The 22,848-nt window shown below is 45.3% G+C and overlaps 1 protein-coding gene across 1 annotated transcript in view; it reads right to left on the minus strand.

The window, feature by feature from the left end:
* PRRX1 (paired related homeobox 1) overlaps nt 1-15,478 on the minus strand; it is a 70,529-nt gene extending 55,051 nt beyond the window's left edge. The window contains exon 1 of the mRNA XM_083357567.1: nt 14,795-15,478. Coding sequence (XP_083213693.1) covers nt 14,795-15,038 — 244 coding nt within the window. The 5' untranslated portion in view covers nt 15,039-15,478. The remainder of the gene's footprint in view (nt 1-14,794) is intronic.
* Nucleotides 15,479-22,848: the final 7,370 nt, after the last annotated feature.

Genomic DNA, 22,848 nt, shown 5'->3' on the forward strand with positions numbered 1-22,848 from the left:
TCAGAAAATTCACAGAAAAAGTTACCTTTGAAGAAGCGAAATACTTTAGCAAGTGACACTCCAGAACACTGGGCTCTTGAAAGATTGTTACAAACTTTTCTAATCTTAAGAAACTGAGGAAAAATAAATGCTGCTTTAGTGTACTTTAAACATCTGTCTCTAACCCGCATTGCAATTTGGGGAAAGGAAAGGCCCTGATTTGTTGATGGAGTAATGGTTGCACAGTTTTGGTTTTAAAATGGACTCTCCCCTGGGCTTCCATCGTGGTTTCATATTTCATTAAATTACGCCATCTAGAATGAACATTTAATGCAAATGAAAAAATGTTGATACTCATGAAAGACAATTTGTCAGGACATGCCAATTCAATGTCTTATCTTACAAACTTGCTGTGTTGACAGATATTTATTTATTATGCACTTTTATGATGATGATAACTTTATGATGATAACTTTATTGTCACTTTGAATGTACACCAATCGGCATACATCAAAATGAAATTTCGTTGCATACAGCTCTCAAAGGGTCACCACCTCCGATATATACTCCTTGTTCGGGGCCCGCTCAAATTTCACATTGTCCATTTTAGTCTCTAGGGAGTGAACGATGGCAAACAGGACAGATGGAAACGGGGCTCCATGTGGATTAGCCCTCAAATTCGCTTGTATTCTGACAACCTCGCCTTCTTTCCTTTTTCTGATGCTGAATCTTCCACCCTTTCCTTAAAGAGGCCTTGCTTCTTTTCACCCCTGGAGCATGCTGCCGCCGCCACCAACTCCTCCAAAAGCCTCTCTCTCTTCCTCTGGGCCTGCCGACAGCCTCATCCAGTTCCTTCGCTCCATAAGCTCCAGGTCCTCTCCTCCTCTGCCTCCTCTGGAAACAGCCCTGATTTGCAGTAGAATCCATCACTGGGCCAGCAGTCAGATCTTGCTGCTGGTAGAACAAATTCAAACAGCGCCAACGACTTTTAACAGTCTCACCAACAGTTCCAAAACAACTAGAAACTCGCCAGGCCAGCAAAGATTGTTGGTCATATGTCGTATGTTACCTTAGTTCCACCATGTTGCTCAAACACATTAAAATCTTCCTGATCATGTGGCCTATAGTCCTTACTATCCCTCCCAAAACTATTCGCCTTCAAGAGCCAATGCAGCCGCAGCCATTCCAGGCGCCGCCATCTGAGCTAAATATTTTATATTAGATAGTGATATAGCATACATTCATTGTACTTCATGCAACACAAATAGCTATATTTTTTAAAAAGCACATAGGACATAAGCATATAGCAGGCTGGGAAAGGCTTAAAAGACTGCCAGGGTGTTTGATTTATTTGTTTTACATATGAGGAAAGAAAAATAAGAGAATGGAAAATATTTCTAATATAGGAGGGATATATTTGTGTTATGATTGAGAATTTGTCAACAATTAAGACTGCAACAAAGCCTACAGTTTTGTTTTTATAAAACAGAAACTTCCATCTTACCAAAGATTGTGACTAAAGAAGACTTCTTTGAGATTATACACACTAGTGGCAATAAAATATAGTCAAGAATATTTCCATTGCTGAAGAGACGCACATTTAGGCCTATGACATGAGACTGAAGCAAAACAGAAAATCAGAAAGAGGCATTGCTTTTGCTCTCCTGACATTACTGACTTGCTATAATTTACATTGTTATTTGCCAAGAACATCCCTCAACTCTTTTGTCTCTTGGTGTGTTTATTTAACTATTCATTTTTTTATAAAGAAGGTATCATTGTAGAATAAATTCCAGGGTTCAGCGTCTGCATCTTATTTATATTTTGCTCACAGGCTAATGAGAGTTATAGCATCATAGTCCACAAACCCAAATCTGTTAGATGTGATTCAGAATAAGCTGTATTACAGAAAGATGTAAAGTAGCATTTTCTTCAATGGGACAAGGAGATAGTTGACTTTCTCTCTCCCCCCCCCCACTGTCCTTGATTAGAAATTTTTTAAAGAGAATGCCCCTGAGGAAAAATCCGGGAAATTCAGGGCACCATCTCAGCTGGGAAAAACTGTCCCAGTCATAACTCTCCAATATCTATTTCACCTGGCCTTTCTGTAACTGAAATGTTCTGATGCCTGCATTTAATTTCATTCTCCTTCCCCTTTTCCTTTAGGTTGTTCTTAGACTAAAAATGTGTGCCTCCCCCCTTTTTTAAAATACCTAGAAAGCAGTTGATGTTTTTAATAATATTGGTCAGGAATCAAAATACTGTATATTATATATACAAATATATAATAAAAAATACAAAGGACAAGAAAATTTTAAAAAAATGAATGGGGTTACTGTTGAGAATGAAAAACTGACCTCTTTCGAGCAGAGAAATAGTTTGTTGATATGACTAATTATTGCCAGGTTCAAATCCAGTATTATAAAATCTCTTCAAACCAATGTCTGATATTAAAATGGAGAGCAAGGAGTTAAGTTTTCCTCCTGGCTTGATCCAGCAGCTCTGGCAATGGCACAAGAGCCAAGGGAAGGTAAATCTGAATGGGATAAAAAAAAACCAGGCAAAGTCTTTAATGAGGAAGTTGATCAATGAGGCCTACTCTGCTGCCCTTTCCTGTTGGCCGCTATGACATGTCAAAAGCGAAATGTTTCAAGCTTAAAATGCCCAGCATATCAACCTCCACAGGAAAGAAAAAATACCAAAATGCAGTGAATAGGTGCTGAGGGCCCAGGGAGGAAACAAACAAGTTAACAAACAGATATAAACTAACTTGGTTTTTTGAAAGAAAATCTGGCCAATAAAAATATGTCCTCTGCCCATAGTTCTATTTTTTCTTTCAAACATTCCTTTTAAAACATTCCTTTTGAACATTGTTAAACCATGAAATACTAATATTGTATCATATTCTATTTCTGGAAATTACACTTAGATTTCAAGGGCTACCTTTTGCAAAATAATAATAATAATAATAATAATAATAATAATAATAATAATAATAATAATAATAATAATAATAATAATAATAAAAATAGGAGATCAAGCAGTCTTTTCATTACCATTGGAATGTTGTGATGTATTCACAGTCTTTAAAATAGCATTCTTAAAAAATTCAGCCGATGCTTTGAGGATGGATCCTGGCAAAATGCTTGCTGTTTTGTATGAGTTTCTTTCAAACAGTCAGCACGTTAGTGAATCCAAATATTATGAGTTTTTATTGATAATATCCTGAAAGTATTTTCTGATTTAGTTCACAAAAGAGATGCATTCCTTCATATACTTCAAGGCCTACCACAACAAGGATCAACTTCTTTATGTTAGGCCTCTTATCAACTTCATCAGCTGAGTCTAATAATTTCAGAAAAGATGTCTCCTGTTGCTAAGCCCTCTGTCTAACTTGACTAGCTGGGCTTTGTCAAACTGTTTATATGTGATTTCCACACATCTAGATCCCTGGCAACCTTCTCTTCCCCATATCTTCTGCTTTCTTATCTGACAAGTCAATTTTTAAATAAAGATTGTTTCGGTGTCTCTGATATGCCAGATTTTTTATTTGGGGGAAAAATATACTACGTAAGAGTTCAGTAATGGTAATTATGGTACTTTAGTTCATAAACTGGAAGAGTAATAGAGAGTTTAAGATACTTTCTTATGATTGCATGCATGGAGACAGGCTAATTTCAAAACACTGAAATAAGCTGAATGTGATGAATTGGGATGTCCCCGATTCAAATCTTTATCCCTAAGACATAAGAAAAACTCTTCTATCTCAGTCTCTCTTGGTTCACTCTGTACTATATGGATAATATTCTAATTTGACACGTTGGAAAATGCCTCTGATTGTACATAAAAGAAACTTTGAATATTTAAGAAGCACTAAGTAAATACTACAACAGAAAAACAAAGACATCTCAATGGAAAAATTGTTATAGACTTTATAAATTACTGGCTGCTGATGGGAGGAGACATGAGGGAACGGAGATCCATTATATTAACACATCTACCAATTTCAGAGGTCTTGACTCAGTAGGAAAATTACAAGGAATGTGAAAATGTTGGCATGGCCAGTGAACAAACAGAGTGGATAGTAAGTTCCTTTACAGAAATGCACAATTGGAGGCCCTACCAAATATTTAGTAATATTATTCGGACAAATGGGAGGCTCTGAAGACTTGCTGATTTTAGTGGCAGTTAACACCCTTTCAGAATGTTTCAGAATACCTGGATTTTGGGCTGTGCAAATTTCAACAGAACTTAAAGGTGCATCCATGACGACAGTCGGGCACATATTATCATATGGGTTCATTTTGATGACAGAGTTATGCTATAAAGCAGATTTATAGCGTAAATCTGCATACAGCAACAATAATAATATTACAGAATCAAAACTTACAATAGGCAATAATATACATAAGTCATCATACCAGGTCAAGAGCATTCAGCCAGGCCAACCTTTGGAATTTCTGCTGCTCAAGAAACAGCGAAATTAGTTATGCAAAGTATAACTATTAGGATTTATACTCCGGAAGTGGAGCTATCAACCAGTAGATAAGTCAATCACTCCAATTCCAGGTCCATAATAGTGAGCCAAATAATCTGTTTTTGTCCTTTGTGAGGAGGGCTGGTTTGACCATGTGAAGGAGATGAATGGGTGCTCATCTTTGTAACCAAGTGGATCCCATAGGAAGGAGTCACTGGGCCACTCCTATCATTGATGTAATCATATTTCACTGGATATAACAATACTCTCAGAATCAAAATTAAGGTTGCAGGAAAATATAATGGCGCTTTAGTTCATATATAGTAAAAAATGCAATATAAAATACTGGTAACAGTTATATGCAAATTGTTACCTCTCAAATACTGTTCAATATTAAAAAAAACCAATCAAACCAGAGTCAAATCCCTCTAAGATTCATAGAACTACACTGAAACCCCCCCCCAAGCACATTCATAATGATCTCCTGTTGAAGTTAATGGAACTTTAGTTGTTTGACTTTGAGTGGATCCTCCCAAACTTTAGCTAATAAAAAGCCGAGGACAGCAAGTAAAATGTTCATAGAACGTCCAGCAGCCAAGTTCAAACAGGAAAGTGAAGTTATAAGGCAAACTAATGATAACTAAACTATGCTGAAATTTGGTTTTAGGAAGACAATGAAAACAAAATATTTAGCATCACCAAGGTTCATTCCCACATTTTATACTACATAAAATTATCACACATTGTGTGATAGAGGCATCAATTCCAGGGTACTTAAAAGGTTAGAAATCAGAGAAAGCAAATGTGGGTGATTTACACCTGACAGATAAGAGTCTTTCAAGACATATTATATACGACAATATTAATTCTTCATAGAAATAGGATGCAGGCAACGTTCTGATTAATTTTGGGGGGAAGGGATAGTGTAAACACTATCATGGTTTTTAAATCTTTCTTGGGAACGGCTTTCAATCATAAAACTCTACAGACATAAGATTACAGTTTCACACTCACTATCAGGATTCAAGTGAAGATGTTCTTATTATGGTCAGTAAAAAGATAGGAAATAATTTTTCAGATATTTAACATTTGAAACTGTTTTCTCCAAGATCTCTAGGGAGTCAAAAACATGAATTCCATCTAAGCTGCAGGACAAAAAAAAAAATAGACCCAAAGCCAAATGAAATCAAATCTGAAAAATAAGTGGCTTCCAGACAGTGGAGCTAAAACTTTTGGCTATTTTATCGTAAACCATGAATTTCTTAGACCACCTCCTCCAATCTCCTGTTTAGGCTGGAGCACAGGAAATTCTATAATCCAATACCACATGCCCCGAGAAAGTGCTTGAGTATTATGGGCATTGAAATCTCACACCTGCGGAGCACAATGTTGGAGAAAAGCTATTGGAGAAAAGCTATCCTGATGGCATTTGCGGTTTGGAGGGGAGGTAGAAGAAAATGCCTGAATTGAGACAAATTCTACAGTTTGTGCTGCAGTTCCTGCCTTGAGTGTTTATCATATGTTGAAAGACAGCACACCCAATATACTCCGAAAAACCAATCTCATAATAAGAAACCGTCACTTCATACTGCTAAGCTTGTAAGCCGCCCTGAGTCTTCGGAGAAGGGCGGGATATAAATGGAATTAAAATAATAAAAAAAAATAAAAATAAAAAAAATACTTTGCTAATTAATCGTGTTCACCAGCTCGATTAATAAAAGTTGAAATCCAACGCAGCGTGCCTCAAGGCGGCGACCTATGCACCTGCCCTGCCTTTGCTTTGCAAAAGTTGCTGGTGGGGGGGTGCCTTGGGGTTGCCACGGAACCACGGGCTCTACCGACCGATCTTGTCCCTGTTTCCTCCTTGTCCCTCCGAACATCCCAGGCCTTATTTGGAATTGTTCTGCTGCGGACTTTTCCAACTTTTGCCAACTTGGCTGGGAGTTTAGGGGAGTTGGCCGACATAAGCCGGCTGCAAAAAGTTCCTCTACCTGAAATCCTGAAGGCCGATTTTGCTGCGCTGTCCCAGCCAACGGCTATTAGAAGCAAAATAAGGCTCCGGCGAAAACAACCCAGAGTCCCTGCCGACAGTGGACTTCGCCTGGCCTCTAAACATGAGGCTCTTGATCGGACTCTCTCTTCTGTAAAGCAACGGGCGCCTCCGTGGAGGTTACTGCTAAGTTTGTAAAGCCGCCCTGAGTCTTCGGAGAAGGGCGGGATATAAATGGAATTAAAATAAAATAAAAATAAAAAAATAAATAACGAGGTAGATTTCAAGGAGCGCCTGCCTAGCTCTTCCTTCCCGCTCGAAGACCTTCCCGCGATCTTACACGGTTACACCTCTCCATTCACAAGTAACTCCCTCACCCAGCGGACCTTGGGAATTCTGCTGCAGCCTGGGACTTTTTGACTCTGTAGCGCTCAAGGGATCCAGCCAGCCTGGTCGCCCGTTTCCTTTCACTGGCCCCTTCAGCTGAAGGCTCTCATCTCTGAAACCCCGGCGACCCGGAATGGCAGGATTTGAGATTCAGGCTGCAGTCAGAAATACTTTTACCTGAGAGATTTCTTCCGAGATAAAGTGGAGTAGTGTAAACGGTGGCGGAGGCGGCTTATGTAGGAATATGCGTTCTTTGCCAGCTAAGCTCTCTTGCGCGCTTTGTGGTTAGCCAGCCCCAGAACTGACTGAAAAGACAACTTAAGGCTTTTTCATTGCCTTTTTCTTCTGCTAGGTTGCAAAATAGGGAAACTGAGTCACAGCAGATCTCGGACTTCGTTCTGTGCTGGGCAAGATCTTTAGAGATCTCTTTGGCTGCTGCAAAGTGGAACCCCCGAGGCTCCGAATCCCGAATCTCATCAATGACATCAGAGTCGCGTTTCCCCAACAGATTCTCGCAAAACCTATTGGTTGGGGCTGATTTCCTTCACTAGAGGGACTTCAGCTTCAGCTCCAAGGCACCCGGTATATCTGACGAAACCGGTTAGGCAAGTGGGTTGCGAAAGAAGGCAGCAGACCGGTGCCTTAATCCGGTGCCTCGGATTAAGACACCTCTTGCTTGCAGAGGTGACAAGAAAACTGAGGAGTAGTAAAGATCAAGATTATAAAAATTCCGATTTCCCCCTTTTGTTTCCAATACGTTCCATGTCCCTCTAGGCTAGGATCGCGCAGTGGAAACTACTTTCACCTTCGCCCCACACGTTAAAATACCCGTGTATTAAGCTATAAACGTCACTGGAGCGATGTAACCCACGTGCTGGCTAGCTTGTGGTTCAACATACGACGGACATAGCCGCCCTCGTTTCGGGGTATTAAAGAAGAGCCCACGTCACACAATAGACTGCTGGGGGGCGGGGGGGGCTGCTATATTGTCGAGGTCTTTTCCTCGCTTGCAGCTGCACCGAGGTAGTCGGACGCCTCTTCTCAGGCGATTTTCACAACCCGTTAGCTCCTGGACTTCCGAGGCACAACCTCACCCACAACCACCAGGCAATGCAGGTCTGTGAGGCGAATGCATAGCGAGCAATTAGCGTATAGTTCGCTGCGAGAGAGCCTGCATTCGGCGAGGCTGAGCACAGCAAACGCGAATTAAGCATGGACAGACATATCGTGGGGACCCTAAGTTTCAAGGAATCTCCTTTTCACCCTGGCCATGCACCCTGGGCGGATTCCCTCGGTTTGGAGGGATATTAAGAAGAAGGAACGGCGGAGGAAGGAAACAAGGCTGGACGGCCGAGGGCCTCCGCAGCCAAATTTCCCGGCGCATTCTGGGCCAAGACTTAAATCTTTTCTAAGCGGCCGATCAGAAGACTAGCCACTGAACCCACTTCCCCTTCAAGCACGGCGCGGGGAGTTCCGCGGGGCTTCTTACTAGGGACTGGGACCACATCAGATCCGTAATTGCGAAACCACGGTGTAAAAAAGATGTCGAGACTCTAGAAAGAGTACAGAGAAGAGCAACAAAGATGATTGGGGGGCTGGAGGCTAAAACATATAGGGAACGGTTGCTGGAATTGGGTATGTGTAGTTTAATGAAGAGAAGGGTGAGGGGTGACATGATAGCAGTGTTCCAATATCTCAGGGGCTGCCACAAAGAAGAGGGAGCCAAGCTATTCTCCAAAGCACCTGAAAGCAGGACAAGAAGCAATGGATGGAAACTAGTCAAGGAGAGAAGCAACCTAGAACTAAGGAGAAACTTCCTAACAGTTAGAACAACTAACCAGTGGAACAACCTGCCTCCAGAAGTGGTGAATGCTCCAACACTGGAAGTTTTTAAGAAGAGACTGGACAGCCATTTGTCTGAAATGGTATAGGGTGTCCTGCCTTAGCAGGGGGTTGGACTAGATGACCTCCAAGGTCCCTTCCAACTTATTATTATTATTAAAGAACTCCGACTACGCCAGGACAAGAGGGGCACAGAGAAGCTAATATTCCTTGAAATACAGAAGATGGACCTCACCGCCTCTGCTTTAAGATAAGCGGTGTGTGTGTGTGTGTGTGTGTGTGTGTGTGTGTCAGGGGGCTCCTGCCTTCCTGACCTTGAGCTGAGGCTGGAGTTTCTTTTGAGATGTTGGGGACCAGGAGATCAAGATAGGCCTGCCTCAGTCAATTCATCTGGGCCAATCCGGCGTACCTGGGGATCGACAGCGTGCCTTGAAAAGAAAGCGCAGCGCAGCAACCTCCCTTTGGGCCAAAGGAGACGCCAGAGGCTTCATTTGACCAATAGTAAAAACGCAGCTCGGTCTCTAGAGCGGCTTGGAAATTACCGTTGCAGGCCTTGAGACCCGTTTCCTTTGCAAATCAAGGGAAAAAGAGAAAATTGTTGGATCTAGGGGGCGACACGGGGTGCACTGGTATTAATCTCTCTGTGTCTGTCTGTCTCTGTCTCTCTCTCTCTGTGTATGTTTAAAAAGAGTGTGCTCTCTTTCTATACACATACTACAGAGTAGAGGTGAATGCCAAGTACTTCTTATCCGGGACTGGTATGTTCCTGTGAAAGTATTGTGGCGACATTTATAGTTTGAATGAATATTTTGGAGTGCTTCAAAGCGATTAAAAAACTTCTAAACTAAACTCTACCACCAAATTACCTCAGAAAATCGATTCTGCTGATGGGAGAAGGTGGATAGAAATCGATTCATTTGGAAAGAGTTCAGCTCAGCTGTTTTAGTGGAATGTACTTCCAAATCCTATGTAGGGGGGGGGAACCATCACTTCAATCAATGCGGAATACCCATTTTCCCTGGATCGAGTCGCAGCCAAAGTCTCGCACTTCTTAAATAGGGCCACCTTTAAAAAGGGAAACCGTACAGACAAATAATATGTACTGCAAAAGAGGTTGGGGAGGTTATTCATTCTTAATCCGCTTTACTTGGTCGAAAGCCCAATAAACTGAAACTGCTTTTAAATCGCAATCGGTAGAAGTGCTTAGTTTCAGGCTGGATTTTAGTCAAGGTCATTGCTTTTTCACCGGTTAATCAGTGAATAAATAAATCGGATCTAAACAGCTCATTCAAAACAAGTTGGCACTGAAGACGGAAGAAGCTCTTCCATCAGTGGAAACATCCCAAACCGGGAGCGGATATTTTAGAAGGGGGGCAAACCATTCAGCTAAATGGGCACTCGGCCCCCAGTTCCAGATGTTTTTTTTTCCCCGATCGAATCGCTATCAGCTGCATCAATTTCAGCGGGTAACCAAGACTATTTCCTTAAGAGCAAATGTTCTCTGGTTTTTATTCGGACCACAGCCCGTGTTCGCCAGCAAACTTTTGATTTGCGCAGACATCTGCTGAAGCGGAATTGTTTGAAGGGCTGCTTCTTAATTAACGAGGAGGAAAGTGGTTCTGAAGCAAGGGGACTTTCGGCAACGATTATTGCAATCCTCCGACCCGCACTGATATGCTCTCGTTCCTCCAGAAAAACTCCGCGAAGCAAATTCATGTTGGTCTTGACAACTTTGTGCTTTGTTTTTAATCTGCGTAATTGTCATGGGTTTTAAACCGTCCCCCCCCCCGAAAAAAATTGCATGATGAAACGAGGATATGAAAGCTTTGCATCAAGACACAATTCTTCATCGGGCAATAGGAAAAGCAAATCAGCCTCCTTCAGGCTCTGAAATCCATAATTACTTGTTTTGATTGACAGAATCTAGAATGCCAGGGCAGGCATACTTTGGAGATAGGCAGGATTTTCCACCAGGCCCTATAAGATCCCTTCGGTTCATATAGATAGACATCACTCACATAATCATAACGTTTTTAAAAATCCAGGTAGAAATGCCAAAAACTTTGTCAGCTGCAAATGGGCAACATATGTTTGCGGATGACAACTGGGTCAAAAGTCCTTATACCTTGCTCATAATTGGAGTAGGTGTAAATTCAAAGACACCGACTCCTTGTTCGGTGGCACCTTCTCTTCTAAAAAAAAAAGAGCTTGGATCCTTTTACCCAGAGAGTTGTTTTGTTTTTCATTGTCAAATTGATCAGATTAGCTGCTCTTCACAAACTGATATTTCTGGGTACTAGTAGGTGAGAGAAAGTCATGCGGTTTAGAGAGTCTAGGCCTGGTACTCCTTCCTTAATTTCCTGCAGGAAGATATTTCAGCGGCTGGCTGGGCGTCTGTAAGACTAAATTATGTAACTTTTCTTCTGCTTTGCCTCTGGAGAGTCCGCTGCGCCACGAAGGGAAGACCCTGACCGTCTGCGCGATTCATTAAGAGCTGAAAAATTTATCCTCCTGTAAACCGGATGAATAGTGAAATAGAGAGAGAACTGCCACTTCAAGCTAGTCTTATAAAATTCTCTCTGCAAGATAGGGAAGCTGAGGGAAGCTGAGAGGAAAAGAAGAGGGTGGAGAATTTAAAAAAAACAACACCAGGTCGTTTTCATTCTTCAAGGTTCTCTGGTTTAGTCACAGTAACTTTGGGAACTATTTTTTTAAAGTGATTAAATATCAACAAATGCATCCGTTTCTTCAACCCAGACTCCCCTCCTTCCAAATCGATTCCACCCCTGAAGGACACTCAAGCCCCGTCCTCCCATCATTTCTTGAGCGAGGCCTCTCCCCTTAAAAAAAACAGATAGCTGGCTAACCTAACCTTCCAGCCTGGGCAAAGGGGAACGCCTGGGGTGAAGAGAAGGAAGGATGAGGGCCTTCCCAGAACACAGCAGTCCACCAATAATACGAATAATTTTGTTTTTCCCCTCTGCTGAGGGTTCAGCCTGGTTCATAGCCCTGCCTATAGCTTGCCCTTGGCTGTCTCTTTCCTCCCTGGATCTTTACCGCTTCTCAAGGGACAAAGAAGAGGCTTCTTGCTGGAAAGAAGCTTCACTGGGGGGGGGGGGCAGATTCTTTTCAAGGAACGGCTGCGTCAAGATCGGGCAACTCTGCTGTATGGGGACGTTGGTGAGCGGTGCTAATTGTCAAATTCACGAGGTGGCAGAAAATCAACAAGATATTTGAAACAGAGTTCCCCTACCTACACCGAAACCTTAGCAGGGCACAAATCCTGCAGCAGATCCACTTCACATATTTCCCGACGACAGTGCAAATGGCTAACTTTTTATGTTCCGAAGCCCACCCAACGGTCTTTCCACGTAGCCGTAAAATCACTGTGCCCCATTCCGCTGGGTCCCCTAATCCCACCGGGGCATCCTTTGTGAGAATTCCCGGGGAAAAGCTTTACAGTAGACCAGAGCCTGGCTAATAGTCCTTCTAGAGAGCGCGACTTTCTCCCGAATCTGCCGGCTTTGTCCAGCAACTAACGGTAAGAAGGCATAACGGGAATGTGTCGCCTCGGCTACCTTGCCCCAGTCGACGGTTCTCCTTTTTTCACCGAAATGAAAGTAGCGTAAAACTAAGAAGTTGCTGGGAGTTCCCCTTTTTACATTCTAGTCGAAACTCCCTTGATCGAAAAATGGACCCTAACCCTACACTCTGACACTGAAATAACATTCCGAGGGTACGGGAAGTGCAGACCGATCAGATTTAAGTCACCAAAGTAGCATTCCCCGTATAAAGTAAACCAGGGGGGGGGCATTTTGTGCAGCGAGTTTAGATGGGGTGGAAAAGCTTTTGCCTTTGCAGCCGGACTGATTTGTCCTGAAAACTCTCGTCTAGCCCCTCAGCCCCCCCAATCGGTTATTTGAAAAAAGCATTTCCCTTGAGACGACTCCGACTTAACCCATCTCTTTTGGAAGTAAGTACCACGGAGACAACTGGGCTTCACTTCCAGGGCTGCCCTTTAGTTCTGGAGAGTAGTCGAAGTTATTCCTGGCAGAGTCTCTACCATCGCACTCGGGCAGATGGACCACTCATTTCTGATTCCCAATGTATTCATTTCCAAGAAAATCCACCTATTTTAGGTGGGGATTCTTCCTTAAAACATCCTGAGACCAACCTGGTTTAAAGCGGCCGGCTCTGATCGGCCTAATGGCCAGGGCAACGCTCCAGGAGAGTCGCGGGGTGTGTGTGTGTGTGTGTGTGTGTGTGTGTGAGCCGATCGCACGAAGAAGAGAGGCGCCCTGGGACGGCTCTTGTTTCTTAGAGGAACTCTCTGGGAACGAGCCGGCGGGCAGCCTTTGGAGCCAGTTTAGGGCTCGCCTCGCTCCACTCAGGCCTAAAACCGTTCCCGGGGTTTGGAGAAACCTGCGGGTCGCGCATACAACCCCTCCGAAGCCAAGGCAAACCGATGCAAAGGCGAAATTCCGTTTCCTCACTTTATATAAGGTTTCCTAACGGCGGTTGCCGCGATAATGAAGCGCGGGTTAGGGTTTTAGGGTAGCTCAACGACGATTGACTGAGAAGCTAAAATGCTTCCGTGGGAAGCCCGGGGGGAACAGAGTGTAAGGCAAATTCAGGGGATCAAGGAACGACCTGCAAGACAAGCCCCCCCCACCCCCACCCCACCAAGCTCTGCTTGACCGCTCGAGCTGATGCCTAAAAAAAAAAGCCTCCCGCTCCGGCTCGTTCTGTGCTTCGCAGCTGAAGGCCGGGGAAGGGGGTGGCTGGGTGGCTGGGTGGGTAACAGCTTCTCCTCGCGGATCAGGAGCGTTTCCAAAAAAACCAGACCCGACTTCAGTTTTCCCGAGAACTGAGCGGTCATCTGTCTGCCGTGGGCCTACAACGCCCCAGCCCAGGGTAGCCGAGGCAGCAAAGCCTTCGGCGGCCCTGGCGTGAGAGAGCCCTCTTGCTGGGGCCCGCTCGCTTTTTGACCTCCTTCCCTTCCCAGCCCGGTCACCGCTCCGGAGCCTTGGAGACTCGTTGTCTTTCTTCAGAGACTTGGCTGGTTCGACTCAACCAGCTTTTTCAAGAGAGCGAGCGAGCGCGGCGCCCTCGCTCCAAATCTCCAAAATCCTCGGAGCCGAGAACCGAAGACTCGCCCGGGAAAGAGGCCCGATCGCCAAATACTGCGCATGCTTACTTGGAAGTAAGTCTCTCGGGTCCGCCAAGACTTTCCCTGCCCCCCCCCCGCCCCCCCCCCGGCAAACGAGGACGTCTAAAACAGGGGTCTTCAAACTTGGCCCTTTTATGACTTGTGGACTTCAGCTCCCAGAATTCCTCAGCCAGCATTGCTGGCTGAGGAATTCTGGGAGCTGAAGTCCACAAGTCATAAAAGGGCCAAGTTTGAAGACCCCTGGTCTAAAACTTCCAACTCTGGGGCGCGACCCGGTGGGTCCGCTGGAAGCTCTCTTATCTTAAATACCTCGGACCGAAGGTGATCTGTATTTCCCCCACGCCCGTTTTTCGTGGATTTACCAAAGCCTTTCCCAATACCAAGTTGGCTCCTCGTTATCTTTTCACGCTTCGCTATAAAATGTGTGTGTGTGTGTGTGTGTGTGTGGTGGTGGTGGTGGTGGTAAATGGGGACGTGAATTTGCGCTTCCGGGTAGTCCAAGTCGGAATGGAGTCCTGGTTATTTTAAACTGGTCTGGATTCGCGAAGGAAAGGAAAGAAGGGAAACTGGGGAACGAGCTCTCATTAATTAAATTCAAGGTATTTTGTTCCCGCTGAGTTGCAGGGGCCGCGACACCCAAGCCCTGGAAATGGGCAGATCGTTTAAAAAAAAAAAAACAGAACAGCGTCGTGTCCGCCACGTATGTATCTGCTTTATCCTCGGTTTCTTCCTTTGTCTATCTCGCCCGGAAAACGCCGTGTCACGGGTGTGTGTGTGTGTGTGTGTGTGTGTGTGTGTGCACGTGGGTATCTAAGAAGCCGGGTTCCTGGGTCAGATGCTTAGCTGTCAGGCGGCCGTTTGTTCCGCAGCCATCCGAAAGGGAGGGCAAAAGAGCAAATCTGTCGAAGCTCGGGGCCGGCGGGAAGCCGCGGCTCCCCTCCACACTTACCGTCCTGCTGCTGAGTGTCACTGCCGCTGGTCAGCCCCGGCGACTCCAGGAGACTCCGGCCGCTCTCCCCGACGCTCTCGTCGGCCTGAGCCGCCACCAAGTCGCCGGCTTCCTCCAGATCCAACAGGTGGCTGACGGAGAAGTTCTTCTTTGCCTGCAGGCTGTCGAGGTTGCCGGAGCTCTCCAAGCGCGTGGCTAGGACGGCCGGCTGCCTCTCCAGGACGTGCCCGTAGCTGGAAGTCATGCTTTTGCCTCCCCCGGCCGAGGAGGAGGAGGAGGAGGAGGAGGAGGAGGAGGAGGAAGGCAGCCAAGGCAGAGGAGGACGGAGGGAGTCCCGGACGAAAGGCGCCCGGCCAAGCCTGCCGGCCACTGATGCTTTGCGGGCCACCGAGGCTGCTCCAGGTGGGGAAGCCGCGCGGAGCGGCCCAAAGCCGGCAGATCCAGCCTCCTCGGGCCCAGCAAAGCTCGACTGAAGCCTGAACCCCGCCACCCGCCTCTTTCTCCCTTAGCCGGCCGCGCTCCTTGGCTAGCCGGGCGAGCAATGAGGCGGGAAGGGCGGACGTCTTGCCCAGGCTTCCCGCCGACTCGAGAGGCGCAGCTGAGCTCCCGGCCCGCGAGTTGAGGGGCAGGGGGGGGGGGGGGCTGCTGGGGGAAGTGCGCTAGCTCCGGGCCGCTTACCGTTGGGGTTCCCGACCGAGCGCTTGTAACGGCGCAGCCTGGCAAGCCGGCGCGGCGGGGAAGCTCCAGGGCCCTCGGGAGGGCAGAGCCAGACTTAACGGGAGCCTCTAATTACGTGGCAAAGGCTTTGTGCTCTGTTTCTGACGTTTCACAGACCTCCTTCCTCCCCCCGCCCCCCGCCGCCTCCCCCTTCCAGGCCGGCCTGGGCGAACCCACCCTCGCATTTTAGGGATCCCCTCCCCTTCCCCGCCGCTAGCCGGAACGCGTGGCCATTTCCCCGCAAAGAGCCAACCCCCCCATCCCCCCACCCCCTACCCCCCCCCCCAAAAAAAGTCGAAAGCCGGGAAGCCCAGGCGGACGCCGGAGGTGACTCCCAACCCCGGCTGCTTATTTGCTTTTGCTAATTAACGGCTGAGGAAGATTAGCTGAAGGTCCCGCCGGAGAATCTCATTTGCACGGCTGGCGGGCGGGCGGGTGGGCTCTTTAGGCAAGCATCCCGGGCGTGGCTTAATCAACTTCGCTTCGTTTTTAGGATATTTTATGTATATTTTTCCCTTCTTGCCCCGAGTGTGGCTTCGGGCCGCTAAAGCGAATGAGAGGAAAACAGAGCCGCGAAGTAGGGGTGTTTTGTTTCGACTTAGCCCGGGGGGGGGGTGTCTTCAAACTTGGCCCTTTTATGACTTGTGGACTTCAACTCCCAGAATTCCTCAGCCAGTCTGTCTGGCTGAGGAATTCTGGGAGCTGAAGTCCACAAGTCATAAAAGGGCCAAGTTTGAAGACCCCTGACTTAGCCGATGAGGTAAACACAATACAGGATTACCGTATCTAGTCCATTACTGGATGACTTAGTGCAGGGGTAGGCAACCTTGGCTCTTTTATGACTCGTGGACTTCAACTCCCAGAATTCCTGAGCCAGCTGTGCTGGCTCAGGAATTCTGGGAGTTGAAGTCCACGAGTCATAAAAGAGCCAAGGTTGCCTACCCCTGACTTAGTGCGTCCCAACACGAACGGCCTTTTGCTCCACTGCCCTTTAGAACGGCTCAGATTTCCCTGGGCAACATCAGACTGGTCCTTGGGCCACACATCTTGACCTGATCTCTCTCCCAGCCCCGGCCTTAACATAGCCGTCTATACAGCAAATGGGCATCACCTTGCTCTTCTCTACTAACCTTGAGAAAGATACCGTAGATAAAAATGCCCTCATTGGAGCTTGGATGGGTGATCACTAGGAAATCTCAGGGTCATAGGAAATAAAGAAGGAACAACAAATTGCCAAGAAAACTACATGGAATCAACAGAAATCACCCTAGGCTCAAGGGGGTCTTTACCTTTAGGTTGTCAGTTTGCCAACTTAAAAAAAAACACTTGTTTCCCTCTTTTAAACTAAGACACAGTTTCAAGATTAGTAACATCTATAGTGAAATCAATACTCTGGAGTATTGATCAGATGACCAATTGCGGTTGTGACCAACAGAGGTGAGTTTGGGGTATGTTGGGAGCATGGGAGCAGGCTTCCTCCCTTCTGGTCACTTGTCTCTGGGCAGCTCCCACTGCAACTTTTTCTCTTGGCATCCTTTGTCCTTTCCCCCTAGCTGCACTATGGTTTACTTTCATGTCAGTTGCCTCTCCTTCCACCCTATTGGCCTCCCTATTTTTAATGCCAAGCTTTCTTCTGGTTTCTGACCAGGAAAAAGCAGGGGGGGGGGAAAGCAGATCTACTATTTTATTTACAGAAGAAGTTTCTATTTCCACAACTTTGCGTTTGCACAGCTGTGAAACTGGTGAGATCCAACAGCCTTGCCTTTCCTCTCTGCAACACCCTGAGTGTAAAGAGGGATATTTAAACGGGGGTTGTGCTGATTATTTTCACGTTTCCTATAAGCCTCAGTTTCAATCCTTTTTTCTCTATGAAGAGATCTGGTTGCCGCTTGAGTAGTCAATGTTACTCTCTCCCTACAGGAACTAGTGTTGCAGCTATATCAGGGCCTGTCTCTTCTCCTGTTTCGGCCCTAGTGTCTTCCTGTAGTGTATGGTCTCTGGGTTCTCTGCCCAAATTAGAGTCTCTTTGGCACTGCATACTTACTTACAAGGACTTTTCAAAGATGCCACTTTATGATTTGAAGTCATCTTCCCATGTATTTAATTTCCTATTACATTTGACTTGTGACATGGCAAAATAGAGGAAGGATGACAAATCAGCCTAGAGAAGTCCTAGCAGAAGCCAGAAATTGCAAAGCGACACAGACATCTATGTCACCCTATTTTTGCAGCAGCACCTTACTGGGTGGATCTCTTCCGGCTGACTGGTTTGTGCTAAGAGAGACCAGGGAAAGCCAGAACAGAAAACCGCTAAATTTGTATAAAACAATGGTGGCTCTGCAACTCTGAACTGTGAGTGGCAGGGAATCCCAACAGAAGTGGGATAGGGATTTGCCCTTTTATGAGGGCATTGTTTTGTGTTGGTCCAAAGTAAGAGGTGTCAACTGCATCAATTTACCAAATACTTAACTCCTATCACTTTCTGTAAAAGAGAAATCAGTGGTGATAAAAAACAGCTGAACTTTTGTTCCATCATGCCAGTAAACTGAACGTAAAATATTTCCCTATACAGGGCATTCATTCTTTCTCTTTTTCCTAAATGTAAATGTTGAAACGTATTATGTATTACAAAACCCTGTTCCATTGCAGGAGAAACTCTCCAGGTGCCCACAACAGAACAGGAACACCATTGCAGCCTTCCTTTTGTCGTTTCCAGCCGTTGTCACCGAGAAATGTCTTAGCTTTAGCATTGCAGGAGTCACAGGCCCGTCTTCAGGAACAGAGGGAGTTTGATCTTCAAACTTTTCTCTAAGCCATTTTAAACATTTAAATGTGTGGCATTTGCTACAGTTTCTGAGGCACTCAGAGTACAGTTTTATGCACTTCTTTTCAGGACCAGGCCTGTTTTGCTATTTAGGGATGTGCTTTTGTGAAGGAAATCCCCAAATTGCTCACTGGTGGATTCAGGAGAGAATCCATACTTTTGGACAAGAACAAGGAGAAACTCAGGAAAACCAGATCAACAGCAGCTACCACCCCACAAAGACATCTGTCCGAATCTAAAGGTCAGGGGAAGAGGGAACAATTTACAGGCGAAGAGAGGAACCCAAATTTCTCCAAGAGCAAGCAGATACCCTTTTGAAGGAAAACTGTTGGGGAAAAGAGGGCTTTTTCACTATTGTTGTAAAGGTAAAGGTAAAGGTTCCCCCGCACATGCATGCTAGTCATTTCTGACTCTAGGGGCTGGTGTTCATCTCCGTTTCAAAGCCGAAGAGCCAGCGCTTGTCCGAGGACGTCTTCTGTGGTCATGTGGCTGGCTTGACTAGACGCCAAAGGCGCACGGAACGCTGTTACCTTCCCACCGTAGTGGTTCCTATTTTTCTACTTGCATTTTTATGTGCTTTTGAACTGCTAGGTTGGCAGAAGCTGGGACGAGTAACAGGCGCTCACTCTGCTATGTGGCACTCGGGATTCGACCCGCCAAACTGTCAACCATCTGATTGACAAGCTCAGCATCCTAACCCACTGAGCTACCGCGTCCCTTCACTATTGTTGCAACACCCCTAATTGGATGTCCCCTGCCCAGGGACTGCTGGGAGTTTTGGGAAAGGCCTAGCAAAGTGAGGTTATTTATGGTTGTCCTTTTATTGAAACTAAAAAAGAGAAACATTTTTAGGAGTTTCAGAGCTAAGTGCCAGAAGGGCCTGGAATGCTGAGGGGTTTTTTTGTTTTTGTTTTTATTACTGGGAGGACTGTGGTGGAACTGAACTGCTCTAGTTCAGGTAGCCAATACTTCTTACTTTGCCAGAACCCAGAATCGGCTCCCACATTCAAGCTCAAAAGAGCCATTCTAGAAGAAAGGCTTTCCATTTTGAGGCTGTGAGAAACATATTCAAGCATGTTGATAGAACTGAAGGAGTAGGAGTATTTAGGAGTATTTTAAAGTAAGACAAAATCCAGTCCCTTCATTTTTGGCCAAGGGATAAGCTAACAGCTAACATGAAAAAAAAATTCAGATTATTAATTTGTGTGCATGCCTAACATGTGTTTTCACACAAAAGGAAGCTACAGCCCACAACCCATTAATTATTGCATCATACAGGTTTTGTGTGTCTGTCCATATATTAAATGAGCGGCTGATTTACCTATAGTTCCTCTCTTGCCTAGTCAATTTTTACCTAGCAAGAAACTCAGCCTTTCATAGAAGGTCTAGCTATAACCAATTCTGATTCTATGGTGGCTGCTTTTGTATGGTATGTTTTTCCACCAACACATTGGTCCCAGTCAAAGGGTCTTCTTCACAGCTACTAATGTGACATTAGAATTGCATAGAGTACTCATCTGAATCTCTCATCTCATCAAACTCAGTGCTTTGTAATGAAGGCAATTTCTTAAATATGGAGCCCCAAAATAATGCGGACTTCTCCAAAACTGAGGGTTTTTGTTTTTTTTTAAAAAAAGCATGGAAGAAGCAGGTAAAACATGGACCTTCCTCGTACCGGGTTTGAGTGCTCTCTGGATGGGGAGAGTAACAGGACAGAGGGGGAGTGAGTGTGCTGTAAAGGTCAACCAATGGCAGAGAAAGAGAAGGGCCCCTGTGGTTCAGTGATAGGAGCCAGCCTGGGCTCAGAGCTGCCACAGACAGGCCAAGTTTTCCAACCCCCAACCCGATTTGGGGAAAGAACATCTGATGCCATCAAAGGCTGTGCAGATTGAAACCAGATGTGTTTCCCCTGGCTCTTGCCATGCATTTAATTAAGGAGCTCTGGATGGGGAGGAGGCTGGTTTTATCCTGTCTTCTCTCTCATTCAGGCTGTGTTGGATACTGCCAGGCCCTTTATTAAATTAGGGACAAAATTTATCCAGGACTTCTTTTCCACACTCAGAGGACAGATACGGCCATCCATCCTGAAGATAGGATCTCCTTAAACACCAGAAAAATCCTTCCAGATAACCCTTGGGTATGGAGCCCATCCCCTTCTCTTCTATGTATGTCCACATAGAATGAATGTAAAGGAAATAGTAAAAATAATTCTGGGCAATATGCAAAGCGTCTGTCACTCATTGAGCATCTACAATTGGCCCCTATGCACCCATAAATAAAACCCCAACAATATCTTCCCAGGACAAATGGAAGGACATTCCGTACTGCAGGGACTCAATCTAATCCACCATCCTGTCTGCAGCAGTCACTAGCCAAGGGGTAGGCAACCTTGGCTCTTTTATGACTCGTGGATTTCAACTCCCAGAATTCCTGAGCCAGGAATTCTGGGAGTTGAAGTCCATGAGTCATAAAAGAGCCAAGGTTGCCTTCCCCTCCACTAGCCAAACAGCCACCTTTCTTATGGACCACTAACTGCTGGTGGTATTTTTGCAAAGAATGGTGATCTGAGTGAAACATAGATTGACTCAACTAATATCTTTTTTTTTAAGCAAGAGCATTTAAATGAGGATAGCATCCTGGCAGGAACGAAGTATGCGCCCTTAGACCTAATGTAACCCAATAATATCAACCTTGTTTTGTCATTTCCATGGTCAGATTATGTGTCCATGCCTAAGGGATCCTTTACAAGAAGTTGTCCTTTCCTTTATGTAACTCTGGAGTCACATGGATGAGTCTTCACTGCATTTTCTTCTCAGAGTATCCTGGTCTTTTTTCCTCTCCAATTTTTGTTCAATGAAGACAATGTCCAGTATATGGCAATGGAAAAACCAAATTATTGAACTAACTTGTAAGGTGATGTTTTAACAGACTCAGTATCATCGTTAATTAAACATTAAATAACAATAACGTTTCAGATAGTAAATCACATTTTGGATGGTTCTGCTTTTAAAGGTGCATAATCTGAAGGTCCTTCCGGATTCACAACTCCTGCTAGAAGAGCAAGTGGCAGTCATGGTTAGAAGGACCTGTGCACATCTTTGAGTTGTGTGTGAGGTGTGCCCATTTCTGAATCAGGAGACTCTGTGGTCAGTCATTCATGCCTTGCTCACCTCTCATATGTATTAGCGTAATGCACTCTACAACAAGCTGCCCTTGAATATTACTTGGAAGCTTCAGCTGGTACAAATATAGTGGCATGGGCAGTTACGTGTATCCCTAGATCTGTCTATGTTACACTTCTGTTCTATGAGCTGCATTGGTTTATTTAATAAAGGGAAAGTTTTCCCCTATCGTGTCCGATTTTAGGGGTGGCGGTGCTCATCTCCTTCTCTTCGACAAGGGAGCCAGTGTTGTCCGAAGACATTTCTGTGGTCATGTGACCAGCATGACTATATGCCAAGGTGCACGGAACACTGTTAAGGTTCACTAATTTAATTGAATTGTGTATTTATTAAATTTACATGCTGCACGTCTTGCTATGAATCCTCAAACCCTGAACAAAATCAGCATTGGGATGTACTGTAATTGACAGGGACCAAAATGTAGGGAGCCAAAGACCCAAGAGGCCACAAGCTTCTCATTCCGCTGGCATCCTTTGGCTGATAAAGCCCCATGGGCTATTTTAGCCACGAAACCTGTTAAATCATCTCCTTAAAAAGCAGGAGAAAGGCCTACTGCCTAATGTCTCGGTAGAAGGCAGATAGATACAGGGAGAAGGAGATAGCAGTAGAATAGCACCCAGAACGGTTGAAGAAAGAACAGAAAGGTAACTCTATAGAATAACACCAAATTCAGACATTTCTGCCTTCCTTGGGTTCAGGTTAATTGCTGATAGACAAAGAACCTTGACATTTGTGCTGAGACAGAGTGCAAAAATATTTTCAACCTGACTTCTTCCTACACTATTCTTTTATGCAGCAGGCATACTTTTATGAGATGATGCCATTTCAGAAATCAACATGGCACTGCACGATAGATATTTTGCTCCCTCCATCATCTAAACCCCAGGATATCTCAAATGTTGCCAGAAGTCTTTTCTCTGACATCCTAAATTTTCTGAGTGAGAAGTTGGTGCGTACTCATGCACAAATATTTAAAATGGCAGGATATGAAATCCAATGAAGAATTTCATGCATTTGTTCCTGAGTCCAAAATCTCTTATAAATTCTTTTTGTTAGGTGAGTTCTTTTTCCTGATGCTTATGTTATCCACCAGCCCATATCTTTCCAATCGGTGTTACCCTTTCTAAAAAGGTAAAGGTAAAGGTTCCCCCGCACATGCGTGCTAGTCGTTTCCGACTCTAGGGGCTGGTGCTCATCTCTGTTTCAAAGCTGAAGAGCCAGTGCTTGTCCGAGGACGTCTCCGTGGTCATGTGGCCGGCATGACTAGACGCCAAAGGCGCACGGAACGCTGTTACCTTCCCACCGTAGTGGTCCCTATTTTTCTACTTGCA

Source organism: Vipera ursinii (assembly GCF_947247035.1).
Source record: "Vipera ursinii genome assembly, chromosome: 3".
Classification (NCBI taxonomy): Eukaryota; Metazoa; Chordata; class Lepidosauria; order Squamata; family Viperidae; genus Vipera; species Vipera ursinii.